The 15,126-nt window shown below is 46.0% G+C and overlaps 1 protein-coding gene across 4 annotated transcripts in view; it reads right to left on the reverse strand.

The window, feature by feature from the left end:
- The window catches only part of AXIN1 (axin 1), a 77,066-nt gene that overhangs the window by 12,855 nt on the left and 49,085 nt on the right, over window positions 1-15,126 (reverse strand). For all 4 annotated transcript variants that reach the window (XM_059692513.1, XM_059692512.1, XM_059692511.1 and 1 more), the window contains exons 4-5: window positions 14,014-14,110; window positions 824-961 (exon numbers count right to left, since the gene is read on the reverse strand). In XM_059692513.1, coding sequence (XP_059548496.1) covers window positions 824-961; window positions 14,014-14,110 — 235 coding nt within the window. The remainder of the gene's footprint in view (window positions 1-823; window positions 962-14,013; window positions 14,111-15,126) is intronic.

Raw genomic sequence — 15,126 nt, forward strand, 5'->3', positions numbered from 1 at the left:
TCAGTAGACAAAATAAACAGAAGCCTACATCCAAACCTAAGCCATTCTGTGCTCTGAGGTGACAAGTGGGAGCTGTGGGCCCTTCCTGCCACAGGCATGCTCTGCTCTGCACAGACGCATGTGGCCCAGGACACAGAGGGGCTTGTGAGGGGCCTCCATCCACCAGCACTCAAGGGAAATTTCAGCTCCACATGCCAAGGGGGCATGTGGGGTGTTGGAGACATGGCCAGCAAGGCACGTGTGCTCATGCATGGGTCAGGTGTCTGGCATAGAGGGCCTTGGTAGAGGGGAATGAGCCTGGGGCACCAAGAGGACAGCAGGAAGGAAATCAGTCCTAGGGTGAAAGGAGAAGCTGGTTAGTCTGCACTTTGGACATGTCCTGTGCCAAATCTCCCTGAGTTGAGCTGGTGTTGCCTCTGTGTGGTGCCTACTTTGGGGACAACAGCTGAGAGTTGTCTTGGCCTCCCTGTTAACTCTCTTCCCACAAGCAGGTGGAAAAAAATACCCCCAACCCTGGCAACCAAGGCCACAGCTGACACCTGCTGGTCGCTCCCCAGGCCCACATTCAGGGCCCAGCCATAAGGACCTCTTCCCAGGGAGAAAGCCCAGGCTGGGAACAAGGGGTGGGGGCTTTAGAGGGGGTAGATGTCGTAGGAAAGCGTGCCTTGGCTAACCATCAGGCCATGTCAAGGAGTCAGTGTGCAGTCAAGTGGGGGAAAGGGGGCTCTGGGAAAACCTGGAGGGGGCCCCTCAGGGCCTGAGCTGTAATAAAATAACCTGGAAACCACGATCTGCGTGACCTCCCTGACTGAAGCCTACTCACCATCCGCACCCGCTTCAGTCGCTCCTCTAGCTTCTCCTCTGCCTCCCGAGTCCGCTGAACAGCCTCCAGGCGGTGGATGAGCTCCGCAGCGAACTTCTGGGGCTCCACGCGAATTTCCTTTGGTATTCGGTAAGTACGCTGCAAGGAGACACTGCTCATTAGTCGGCCAGGCACAGCTTTGAACTACTGTTCTCTGCGCCAAGGTGGCATTCAAGCACTTTTGGGGTGGGAGAAGATGATGTTAAATCTGAATTTTATTTCCCCCCCTTTTACCTGGGAATTAATCTCCTCACTGCCCCCTATTCTTGTCAGACTAAATCTCTCCTTCACCCAGCCCCGATCCAGGGGTGAGAATGGAGCACCGACTCCCACGGTCAAAGAATCAGAGACGCTGAGCAGGGCAGAACTTGGTCTCCTGGGGTCAGGTCAGCAGGGCAGTGGTCAGCAAGGGCCTGTGAGTGTGCCCTGCACAGAGGGCCTTCAAGACTGACCCAAATAGGCCTTCTAAAATCACTGGCCCGGAGCTGCAAAGACCACAGAGGAGGGAGAGGCAGGAGATGCAGCCCACAGGCAGGACCCATCTGCTCCTTGCAGTGACCACCCTGCACACAAGAGGGCAGCAGCCTCTGGTGCTTAGATGTACGTGGATCAGGCTGTTGCAGGGTTGGGAAACAAAATTCATGGTATAGGAAAAAAATCAGGGGGAAAGGCAGGACTATGAAGGACTTCCCTTTTCAAGGAATATAATTCTGCAATGTATTTTATAGTGATGCACTGTATAGCTTTTTTGGGGGAGGGGGTAGCTTTATTTTGAAGTAATGTCAAATTTAAAACAGTTGCAGGAATAGCACAAGGGCTTCTGTCCCAGATTCCCTGACTGCTGACCTTTCTCTCACACTGTCATTCTCATACACACTTCTCTGAGCCAGTCAAGAACAAATTGCACATATGATGCCTGTCTACTCTTAAACACTTTAGAGTGTATTTAACATTAACCCAGGACATTCTTATACCTACAATAGGTCAATTATTTAAAAAAAGCAAAAAGAAAAAAAGAACCCTGATATAATACTGTAACCTAGCTAGCACATCTTATTCCAATTTCACCAGCTGTCCCAATATCCTTAATAAAACATGTTTTAAAAATCTAAATCACTGCCCTGGCCAGTTTTTCTCAGTGGTTAGAGCGTCAGCCCAAGGACTGAAGGGCACATACCTCAGTTGCAGGCTCGATTCCCGCCCCGAGTTGGGGCGTGAGCAGAAGCAACCCATCAATGTGTCTCTTTCATATCCATCTCTCCCTCTCACCCTCCTCCCCAGATCCTCCCTCCCTTCCATTTTCTCTAAAAAAATGAAAGGAAGCCCTCAGTGGTTTGGCTCAGTGGATAGAGCATTGGCCTATCGACTGCAAGGTCCCAGGTTCGATTCTGGTCAAGGGCACACACCTGGGTTGAGGGCTCGATCCTCAGTGAGGGGTGTGCAGGAAGCAGCTGATCAATGATTCTCTCTCATCATCAATGTTTCTATCTCCCTCTCCCTTTCCCTTCCTCTCTGAAATCAATAAAAATATATTTTTTAAAAATCAAGGGGAAAAATATCGAGTGAGGATTAAAAAAAAATCTAAGCCACCAAGATATAAGTGAGGGAGGACCGAGGAGGAGGAAGGTGTGGAGGGGCCTCAGATGAGGCAGGAGGACAGGTGGAAGAAAGAGGTGGCCTGGGCACAGGGTGGTACAGGATCTCTGACCTCTGTGGGTGGACAGTGGCTATTTAGAACCCTGGCCTTCAGACGTGGAACAAGGCAAAGAGAAAAGACTCATGGTGAAAGCTCTGGGAGTAGTTCTCGACTTTGCATACCTGTTTCTCATCTGCAAAACAGGAGTAAAGACAACACCTAAAACCACAGAAACTTTTAAGATGGTAAGAAAAATATGTGAAGGGCTCAGAAACAAATGTCCATGTGTAGGGCTGCTGCTGACCACAATGGATTTAGAGGTGCCCATATGTCGGAGACCATTTATTGTCTTCACTAGCTGAGAAGCGTAGAGACCCTAAAAGCTGGTGACCTTTGAAGCCCTAGCAAAGGTCGGAGCTGTGCACCACCCAGTTAATCTAGATACTGGTAGCTGAAGAATCCTCCCCACCTTAACTCATGTAAATCCTTGTTGATAAGATAGTCTGCCTATTATTGGAAATTGCCTACTGATGACCTAGTTTGTGTGTTACTGGAAATTCCCTACCTAGGGGCTATCCCAAGATCAATAAAAGCTTGGTGAGGCCTTAGCATCGGTGGAAGTCCTTCTCCTCGAATTGGACTTGCCTGCCTGACTCCCCAATATTTCCAAATTATCTCCTGTCTCTTGTCTCTTTTCTTTCATCTGTGTGTGGCTCCGCTTTCAGATCCTGAACCCTGAACCACGCGGGACCTGGAGGGGAAAACACACACAACATCTGGCGCCCGTCGGGAAATCTGGAAGTGAAGGTAAAAACCAAGGTTTCACCGGCAAGGTGAAGAACAAAGAATTCACCTTAAAGGTAGGAAGGTTCACCATAAAATGGTAGGGGGATATTTCACCGCACACAGACGGCCACAAGCAGCTACATAGTCCGGAGCTGTAGGTGGTGTGGGAACGTTTTTCCATACCAGGCTAAACTGGGCAGGATTCGGCTCTAAAAAAGTAGATTCGGCTTTAAAAAGTCAGAAACTTTATTATAGCCTTTTGATTTGAATGCTTAAAGTGTTAAAAATTTTAGAAGGTAATCTCATAGTTTTTTTTTTGCGTGTTATTATAGAACATAACCCTTGGTTTCTTGAAAAAGGTATGTTAGATCTTAAAAGTTGCCAAAAAAGTTAGTCAGAACTTGAAGAAAAGGTCAGCAGAAAGAAAAAACTTATCTCAAAAAACTATTTTTCCATGGGGAGCATAATACTGCGTTTGCTACAGCCTCTTAGAGAGGCTGAGGAGGAGCCTCCTCGACTGGTTCCCTCCGCTCCTCCTAGAGAGAAGCAGGAAGAAAAACTGGAGAAATGTCCTTCACGGCCCCTCCACCTCCACCTCCACCTCCATGTCCTTATCCTGAAATGGCTAATTCACCGTTAATGGAATCACCTGTGCAAAAAGCCATCAGAGAAGGATTGAAGGACATGCAGGTAGAAGAAAGGCTTGCTTTTCCAATCATGGAGACAGCCGACCCACAGCTCCCGAATCACATAATAAGACACCATGTAAAAATTGACTTTAAAATGATAAAAGGCCTTACATGAAAGTGTAGTTCAAGATGGTCCAACGGCTCCTTTTACAGGAGAAATTATGAATAATATTTCTGATGCATTCTTAATTCCTCATGACTGGTATTCTCTAGCTCGTGCAGCTCTGGATGGAGGAGATTATTTACTATGGAAGGGAGAATTTCTGGAGAAATGCCAGGAGCAAGCCCATACAAACCACGGGCTGAATGCTCAAATAACTTATGAAATGCTAGCAGGACTGGGACATTATAATGACGTGCAAACCCAATTAAATTATGAGCAACTAGCATATGAGCAAATTAGAGCTTGTGGAAGGAAAGCGTGGTGGGCTTTACCAGCAAAAGCGGACTCTGAGGGAGTTTTTAGTGAATGTATACAGGGGCCTTTAGAATCATTTTCTGATTTTGTGGCTCGTCTCACTCGAGTAGTGAGACGACAAATTCAATGTGAGATAGCAGGAGACATTTTAATTCAGCAATTAGCTTATGAAAACGCCAATGATGGTTGTAAGAAATGCCTGATGCCTCTGAGAAAAGGTAGTACCATTACAGAAATGATTCGAGCATGTCAGAATGTGGGGTCAGGCACTTTTCAAGCGAATTTACTTGCTGCCGCTGTAACGGTAGAAAATAAAAGGTGTTATAACTGGAAAAACAGGACATTTTAGAAAAGAATGCAGGCAACTAAGAAGGACACAAGGAGGCGCTCTGGGGAAAGGCGCGAATTTCCCACCTCCCGAGCTGATCAACACAGATCCAACCTCTGGGTGTCCTAGGTGCCAGAAGGGCTACCATTGGGCCAGCCATTGTAAATCGAGATTCTATAAAAATAGGCGGCCGTTGCCGAAACCAGTTTGGCTCAGTGGATAGAGCGTCGGCCTGCGGACTGAAAAGGTCCCAGGTTCGATTCCGGTCGAGGGCATGTACCTTGGTTGCGGGCACATCCCCAGTGGGAGATATGCAGGAGGCAGCTGATTGATGTTTCTCTCTCATCAAAGTTTCTAACTTTCTATCTCTCTCCCTTCCTCTCTGTAAAAAATCAATAAAATATATTTAAAAAAAAAATAGGCGGCCGTTAGATCAAAACACAGGGTATGGCCAACCGCAGGGAAACGGTCAGCGGGGCCACCCCCAGCCCCGTCATTAAAAGGGGAGATCTGCCCTGCAAAGCCCACAGTGGACTCTCTGATTTGGGCCACTCCAGGGAGCGCAGGTCTAGATCTTAACAGTACTATAGCGGTCACTTTGACCCCCGATATGGCTCGGCAAGCTGTTCCTACAGGAATCTGGGGACCTGTGCCACCAGGAACTTTAGGATTAATTTTAGGGAGGAGTGGAAACACTCTGAAAGGATTAACTGTTTTGCCTGGGGTCACAGATTCAGACTATGAGGGAGAGATTAAAGTAATATTAGAATGTAATCATATTATGCAAATTACTCCAGGACAAAGAATTGCTCAGATACTACTTTTACCTTGTGTTCAACAAGGCGAGGCTATAAACAGGAAAAGAGGAGCGCAAGGGTTTGGAAGCTCAGACATCTATTGGATACAGGAAATTAGCAAAACCTGTCCTATGATTAATTTGAGAATAGAAGGAAAAATGTTTAAAGGCCTAGTAGACACTGGGGCGGATGTCAGCGTTATCAGCAAAGAATTCTGGCCTTCAAGTTGGTCCACGGTAGAAGCTATGGACTCAATTAGGGGGGTAGGAGTTCCTGATAATACACAACATAGTGCTGCAGTCTTAAGGTGGCAAGATGAGGAAGGACAGACAGGATGGTTTCAGCCCTACATTATCTCTGGAATTGCAGTCAATTTATGGGGCCGGGATGTCTTAGAAGGTTTACAAGCTTGTATTATTACCGGCAAAGGACAGCAGTTTATAACTCCGATGGGATATCAGACTGGTCAAGGTGTAGAAAACCTAGGAAGACCAGGATATCAACCTTTTTAGGAGTGGTCACTGCTCGGTCTCCTTGCCCCCATGCTGATCCCATACAATGGAAAGACGATAAACCTATATGGGTGGATCAGTGGCCATTAACCAAGGAGAAATTAGGTCATATTCATGAATTGATACAGGAACAAATAGAAGCTGGTCATGTAGAGCCTTCCAATAGCCCTTGGAATAGACCTATATTTATTATATCTAAGGTGGCAGGGAAATGGCGATTGAAACATGATCTTAAAGCAGTTAATGCTACTATGCATACTATGGGAGCTTTGCAACCTGGACTCCCAGTGCCTTCACAAATCCCTTTAAACTGGTCTCTCATAGTAGTAGATCTTAAGGATTGTTTTTTCACCATTCCCTTGGCACCTCAAGATAAAGATTTGCCTTTTCAGTGCCATCTATTAATAATATAGAGCCCATGAGGAGATATCAGTGGAAAGTTTTGCCTCAAGGAATGGCCAATAGCCCTACCTTGTGCCAAAAATATGTGGCTCAAGCTGTTCAGCCTTTAAGGGACAGATATTCCCGATGTTACATTATCCATTACATGGATGACTTGCTCTTAGCAAGTCCACGGGAAGAGCTGGCTTTGGAAATATTTTTCCAATTAGAAAAGGAGCTCCCTAAATGGGGTTTAAAAATTGCTCCAGATTTTTTACAGAGAGGAAGGGAGAGAGATAGAGAGTTAGAAACATCGATGAGTGAGAAACATCGATCAGCTGCCTCCTGCACATCCCCTACTGGGGATGTGCCCGCAACCCAGGTACATGCCCTTGACCGGAATAGAACCTGGGACCCTTCAGTCCGCAGGCCAATGCTCCATCCACTGAGCCAAACCGGTTTCGGCAAGAGACACCTTTTAAATATCTGGGAACTGTTAGGTCGGAGAGAGCCCAGGATCAGATACATGCAGACATGTGATGAGACAATGGACTCCCCCTGGAATTTCTCACAGATCAACGTGCCAGACACAGATACCAGCTTCTCCTCCCTGAATCCACATACCCCCACACAGATACGGACTTCTTCCTGAATATCCCGCCCACCCCCTGCAGCTGAGACTTCCTCAGTTCAGGCCCCCCCCCCCCCAACACCTGAATAAAAAGATGCCCCTCCCTCCCTGGGCCAGTGGGTCTCCCCTGAGAACACAAATAAACCTCTCCTTTTCTTTCTGATTCACCTGGTTCTCTTTGTTCTCTTCCCCGCTTTCCTGGGCCACCTCACAGGAACCATAAGTGAAAACCAATGCATTAGGCTGCAAAAGGTGGAACTAAGAAAAGATTGCCTTAAAACTTTAAATGACTTTCAGAAATTATTAGGGGACATTAATTGGTTAAGACCTTACCTAAAAATCTCTACGGGAGAAATGACAAGCTTATTTGATATACTTAGGGGTGACTCTAACTTTTCCTCACCCAGAACACTAAGAGATGACGCCAGAAAGGAGTTGCTAAGAATTGAGCAGGCGATATCCTCAGCCCAAGTGGCACGGGTACAGCCTGAATTGCCTTTATTGGGACAGATTAACCAGACTGCAAATAGTCCCACTGGAGTCATCTTCCAAAATAAAGACTCTCCCGCTATTATTGAGTGGGTCCACCTAGGGCATCAGTCATCTAAAACTGCTATTACTTATGTAGAACTGATGGCTCAATTGATATATCAGCTTAGAAAGCGTTGCAGGCAGCTTAGAGAAGAACCAAAATGCATCTATCTTCCCCTCACTGGGAAGCAATTAGAAATGTTATTTCAGACTGATATAAATTGGCAAATTGGGTTAAGTGGATATTTAGGGGAACTTAGCTGTCACCTATTAAAAGATAAACTACTACAATTTCTATATAAGACCTCCATCATTATACCAAAAAATACTAGGCAGGAACCAATTCCTGGAGCTTTAACTGTTTTTACTGATGGATCATAAAATGGGAAAGCCGCCTATCATACTATAAATTCAGACTGAGTCATACTGACCGGTCATACTTCTGTGCAAAGAATTGAATTAGAAGCTATTGAGGCTGCGTTGCAAGATTTCCAACAGCCTGTTAACATAATTTCTGATTCCTCTTATGCTTCGGGCCTCGTAAATAGAACTGAAACTGCCCGGTTGAAATGGCTTAGTGACCAAAGTTTATTCTTACTATTTAAACAAGTTCAACAGATTGTGCAGCAGAGAAAATACCCTTTTTATATCACTCACATCAGGGCTCACAGTGTATTACCTGGCCCATTAACTAAGGGAAATGCACATGCTGATCAATTGGTTGCTTTATTAAAAGAGGCCTCAGAATCTCATCAGCTTTTACATCAGCCTGCTAAAATGTTGTCCAAATAATTCTCAATCACTCAACAGAAAGCAAAACAGATTATCAAGGAATGTCCCACTTGCATGTTACATCTACCCCAAGGGCCTAACACAGGAGTCAACCCTAGAGGTTTGCTAAGGGACCATATCTGGCAAATGAATGTGACACATTATACTCCTTTTGGATATCTTGGGGCATTGCATGTCTCTGTAGATACCTTTTCAAAAGTCCTATGGGCTACGGCATCTACAGGAGAAACGGCAAAACAGGTTATTAATCATTGCCTAGCTGCTTTTGCCATCATGGGAATTCCAAAGATTATTAAAACTGATAATGGACCTGCTTATACAAGCTGTCATTTCCAGGAATTTTGTAAAAGGTGGAAAATTCAGCACATTACAGGAATACCATATAATTCCCAAGGACAGGCCATTATTGAACGACAGCATCAGCGGCTAAAATCCCAACTTGAAAAACAAAAAGGAGGGATGATGGAGAAATCACCTACGGGTAGGCTGCACCAAGCCTTAATTACTTTAAATTTTTTCACTTGTGATGCTGATGGAAAGACACCTATGGAGCTACATTGGTGTCAGAATAAAACAAAAGAAAATGGTCTAGTTAAATCTGGTTTATGGAAGGGACCTGACCCATTATTACCCTTTGGCAGAGGGTAGCTTGTATATTCTCAGAGAATTTTTCTAAACCTGTGTTGATTCCTGCTAGAAATATTAAACTACAACAGGGATCCAAGAGAGAAACTAGCCAAACTAATGTGGACCTTGTGCCTGGAGCCACACCATGCAGCTGCAAACAATCAACTACTTCAGCCACAGAGAGCAGAGACTCCAAGCAGTCCACTGAAGATGAGAAACAGGAGGAGGATGAGCCAGACAACAAGCAGCCCAGAGACCACCTGGGGCACGGTAAACTGAAGTATGGTAACAATTATCTCAGGTAAAAACCATAGTTTCATACTGGTTTTAGAAAGCGCATTTTCCTTTACCTGGGAAGGACAGCACAGTTATCCCAAGGTCAGAGGGCTCCAGTTAAAGTGTCCTTGTTGACTAAGTGTTCCGGAGACCCAAAACTGTAATTTAGATAAAGTGCCTAAGTTTAACCCAGGTCACCCAAGGGCCTTAGACCCAAAACTGTGATTTAGATTACATGCCTAAGTTTAACCCAGGTTACCCAAGGACTCTAGATAATGTGTTTACCCAAAACTGTAATTTAGATAGTATGCTGTTTCTGCTTCTGTAAACTGCTCTTTTCTTTTTGCAAACCAGGTTCCTCATTCCAAACCTTTAGACAGCCAGTTTAAAATTGAATTACCATGACCTAGAGCAAAGAATATCATTACATGGTATTATTCTACAATATCATTAATAATTTTTGATATTTTACAACAGCACATTGTACATTTATCCCAAACAAACTTACAAACTAATTCTTTGAATGTTTGGCAGCAATTTAATAAGGACATGAAAGGATTTAATCCCTTCCACTGTGTGGAAGGCCCCCTGGGAAGGCACTTGAGCATTCTATATTGGCCTCTTGTCCTTTTTGCCAAGAGGGTTCCTCTTCTCACAATCCAATTGCCCACAGCCGTTGCCTGAGTTCTCTGTTCTTGCTGAGGTCATGGTGGCTGGTACCATGAATCTGTCTCTCGCCCAATGGTGTGAGCTGGGCCCTCTCTGGAGAAGAAACCTGGGTTCCCCATGATCAATGCCGGGGGCCTGCCAGCAGGCAAGGGGATCCAAAGGCAGTTGCTGGGCATGGAGGCCACAGGGGCATAGGAACAAGGAGACAGAACTGAACCTCACATCACCCTGCTTGGCCCCGGAGGATGGCTGGTTAGCCAGAGACGGGTAAGATTCCTCAGGGAGGAACAACCTAAGACAGGCACAGTTGCAGAGGGGCCTCAGGAGAGAACTTGGGGGTCAACAGAGGTGGGGCACAGATCCTCACCCCCCCCCCAATTATGCAGGGGCTTGAACACTCGCCCCTTCTGAGGGATGTCTCCTGCCCCCATGGCTGCTTATCGCTTCCCATGCCTAGCCCAGATCGGGACCCAAATAACAGAAAGAGACTTGGTCCAGCTCAGATCGGAACCCCGATAAGAGACTTAGCTAATAGCAGCTATCGTATATCTAAATCCAGCCTAACAGGAATACTCAGGGCCTTCTCAAGGATGCAAAATAATCCTTTCCATTAATATTTACAGTGTAAACTAAGATTGATGTTAGTGTATTAAATTGACAATAAAATAGTAGACAAGTTTTCAGATTAATTAAATTTGGCTAAAGTAAGTAATTATTCAAGAAGTATTAACCAAAATTTTCATTTCATGGTAAAATTATTTAACATGCAATGAACCTAAAGCAGTCATATTTTTGTGCAAAAAATTAAAATTTAAAGTTATCTAGACTGTATTATAAATTTTCCAAAAAGCCTCCTAATAATTAAATCAAAAAAGGGGGGATAGTGGAAAAATACCATGTAAAGAAAAATATCCTGTAACTAAATTAACAGCGAGACACCCAGGAAAACACACATGATGTCAAGGAAAGCCAGGCGAAGATCATTTAACCTTTGGTCGAGAATACGTTTGTATATTTTCAGAGAACAGCTCCAAGACCATGTGGATTCCTGCAACAATGGATCCCAGAGAGAAACTGACCAGATTGCTCCAGCCACAAAGACAGGAGAGACAGTTCAGAGATGGAGATGGTGAAGACGCCTTGCCATGCTAGCAGTCAGCAGCTGTGCGTCACTGCAGGTTGCCCAGGACCAAACTAGAGAGGGTCGGACCTGCATTGCCACCATTTATCCACCATCCAGAACTAGCATATCATTGCTGGCATGTACACATGAACTGTCGGATATTGAAACTTGGACTCAGAACTGTTGGACATTGAATTTGGGACTTAAAACATTTTTTGTTCTTATATGTTTATTTCTGGTCTACAGATACAAGATTTTTTAAAGGAAAAAATAAGGGGGAGATGTCGAAGACCATTTATTGTCTTCACTAGCTGAGAAGCGTAGAGACCCTAAAAGCTGGTGACCTTTGAAGCCCTAGCAAAGGTCGGAGCTGTGCACCACCCAGTTAATCTAGATACTGGTAGCTGAAGAATCCTCCCCACCTTAACTCATGTAAATCCTTGTTGATAAGACAGTCTGCCTATTATTGGAAATTGCCTACTGATGACCTAGTTTGTGTGTTACTGGAAATTCCCTACCTAGGGGCTATCCCAAGATCAATAAAAGCTTGGTGAGGCCTTAGCATCGGTGGAAGTCCTTCTCCTCGAATTGGACTTGCCTGCCTGACTCCCCAATATTTCCAAATTATCTCCTGTCTCTTGTCTCTTTTCTTTCATCTGTGTGTGGCTCCGCTTTCAGATCCTGAACCCTGAACCACGCGGGACCTGGAGGGGAAAACACACACAACAGCCATAGAAACCTTTGAGAAGCCTGGAGAGGGTAAGAGGCTGAGGGCAAGCCAGCACAGGCCAAGGCTTCAGGGGTGGAAAAAGTTGGTGTGTTGCCCGGTTGGTGTAGCTCAGTGGTTGAGTGTTGACCTATGAACCAGGAGGTCACGGCTCAATTCCCAGTTGGGGCACATGCACAGGTTTCGGGCTCGATCCCCACTAGAGGGCATGTAGGAGGCAGCCAATCAATGATTCTCTCATCATTGATGTTTTTCTCTTTCCCTCTCCCTTCCTTTCTGAAATCAATCAATCAATCAATATATTTCTTTTAAAAAAAAGTTGGTGTGAAAGGTCTGGTGGTGCCCAATACTAGGCAGGGGTCTGTGCTCAAGTTGAGGAGACCTTACCCAAGAAGAAGGGCAAGTTGGGGTGTCCAGTGCTTCTAGAGGGTCCTGGGAAAGGAGTCAGGGAAAGAAGGTGGGCATGGTGGCAAGCCCCAGGGCACTGGGGACACCGTGGAAGGAGTGGGGTGTTTGAACAGACAACAGAGTCCAGTTCTTGTGCAATATGGCAACTTGGGCTGTGTCCTGGCGACCTCCCTGGCAGGAGGCATTGGGGGCACTGGACCCTTCTCACTCTCCTCGCCAGGGCAGTGTCCATCTGTCCCAACACTGATGACAGTATCTGACTCCTGACTCAGGAGAGCCTCACAAGTCCTCAAAAATTGCTTTCTCCCCACTGTGAGCAGTTATTTGGAACAATGAAAATATCTTGTCCCTCATCAAACTCTCAATTCATTCAGCATGTCAGCATGGATGCATGGATTCCAACTTCACTGCCACTAACTCTGATGCTCCAGCTATCTAGGCCTTGGCCAGCAGGAGCCCCTCTAAGCGGCTCCTGTGTGCCCTCATTCCCTTAATTTCTGGGACATAAGATGCCCAGTCTCCTCCTCTGCACCCCCCACCCAGCCCTGGTCTTGAGTTTAAACATCCACTGAGCAGAGCTGAGAAGACACTTGCATCACCACAGGGCAAGGTGAAGATGCCAAGGCTCAGGACCAGACTGCTCCAGATGACATGAGTGAGGTTGGATGCTCCCCAAATCACCTGCAGTGCACACAGGCATGTGTATGCGCACACACACACTCCACACACAGCATCTTCCACTCTTCCGTAAGCAGACACCATCAGTGCCTAGGTTAGGCCAAATCTGTGTCAAGGGTTAGCTGGGAGGTGACAAAGTGCTTGACCATCAGTTTCACAGAAGTAAGGACAAACCAACTTCCTTTCTTCTCAACCATAAGCAATCACTTTTCTTATCTGGAAATTAAAGTATTTGCAAAGACTCTAATCAAGGAATCCTGATTAAGAGTGGATGTGTGCTGTGATCCCAAGAAACAACCAGTTTCCCTGCACAGAAACCACAAATGAGCGGCCTGCGTCGCTCTCAGATGCTGCAGGCACCAACGGGTTGGAGCTGCTACTCTACGCTTTTCTTATCTTCCCCTAAAAGTCTTTCCCATTCAAAGTTATTGTGGCAAAATAAGAAAAGAGAATCACTCCATTCATCAATAAAGGAACTACTAGTATTGCAGGTGGAGACAGGCGGTGCCCAGCCCACTCTGTGAATCCCCACAAGCAGAAGAACTGCTATCATTAGGAATTGATGAACCACTTTTTATTTTTATCGAAGAGGTGAAGCTGAGGCAGCTTTGAAGTCAGAATGTCCATGTGGTAACGCCCACCATTCAGCCACAGAAAGGCTGATGCCTCTTTTTATCTTGAATAAGGCAGCGCTCACAATAACCCGGACCAAGAGGTACCCCCGCCAGGCTTTCTGAAAGAGCAAAAGCCAGGTGGCTGTACAAGGGCCAAGCCTGGGCATTGAGCTTTCGAGGGAGACTTAGAGCTGCTCTCCTACCTCAAGGAGAAGCACCTCACTTGGCACAATGAGAAAAGGCTACATGGCAGACACTGTGTACGGGCAACCCCTTATCTTCTGAACTGACCATGTGGGCTGGGCACTAAAAGCCACCCCTCCAACCTGCAGAGTATGACCAAGTATTGACCATGAGCTATATCTGGATGTAAGCTGAGCTCACAGAAAGTCAAGCAGGTGCTTTTCCCACTGGCCATGGCCACAGCAGCCTAGTTGGAATGAGAAAAATAGGTGGGCACGGGTCTGAGAGGACTGGTGAGCCCCAAACTCAGGGATAGGAGGGCGAGAGCTGTGCGGTGGAACTTACAGGAATGTGAGGTAGAGGCACTCGCCCGTTGACCTGGACACTCTCCTGCATCTCCCTGCGGTGCTGCTTACGGATCCTGTATGGTGGGATTCCATCCCTGCCAGAAGAAAGAGACAGCCTGGTATAAGCACACACAGAACAGCTCCACAAAGCATAGCTGTGCCAGCTTTACCATGGGCAGGGTCCATGTGGCCTGGTAATTAAGAAAGGTTCTTACATTTTTAAAGGACGGAAGGAATATGTGACAGAGACAGCATGTGGCCACAAAACCTGAAATATTTGCTACTGGATCTTTATAAAAAACATTTGCTCCCCTAGCCAGTTTGGCTCAGTGGATAGAGCATTGGCCCTCAGATGAAGGGTCCTAGGTTCAATTCCAGTCAAGGGCATGTATCTCAGTTGCAGGCTCGATCCCCAGCCCTGGTTGAGGCACGTGCGGGAGGCAACCAATCTATGTGTCTCTCACATCGATGTTTCTCTCTGTCTCTCCCCCTCCCTCCCACTCTCTAAAAACAAACACACAAACAAAAGAACATTTGCTGACCTCTGCTTTACTGCCCAGGCAGGATGCGATGTGCCTACCTGGGAGGGGACAGGAAACATTTGAGAACTGCAAAATGGGCAGCCAAAACAATCTAGATCATAATGAAAGATTTGCAAGGTTTCATTTCTCTACTTTCTTCCAGGGTAAACTGGTCAAGCGGTGCACTCTCTTTGAGGGATGCTCAAATTAGTTTTCTTGACATAGCTATGATTTAACTTCTGAAGATTATGATAAAAATATATCATATATAGGCTTTAAGATAATTAAATGCACTTACTCAAGACAGACACCAGATTTATACAATCTCTAAAAACTCTCCAGTCCTTTCCTTGCCATTTAAAAGCTACTCTGGGGAGCACAGTGGCTACCAGGAGCCAGCGTGTGAAAAGATGGCCGTCAAAGCAGGATGACTAGCATGGCTTCTCTGGGTTCCTACTTCCTCTCTATTGAAGGAACCCCAGGTGGGCCTCCCTGCTCTCCAGTGTGCACTGAATGTCTGTGACCCCGACTCCAGGGTGCAGTGAATGTCCTGACCCCCTCGACTACTTCCCAAGCACCGCCCACTGTCA

The sequence above is a fragment of the Myotis daubentonii genome, chromosome 4 (genome assembly GCF_963259705.1).
Source record: "Myotis daubentonii chromosome 4, mMyoDau2.1, whole genome shotgun sequence".
NCBI lineage: Eukaryota > Metazoa > Chordata > Mammalia > Chiroptera > Vespertilionidae > Myotis > Myotis daubentonii.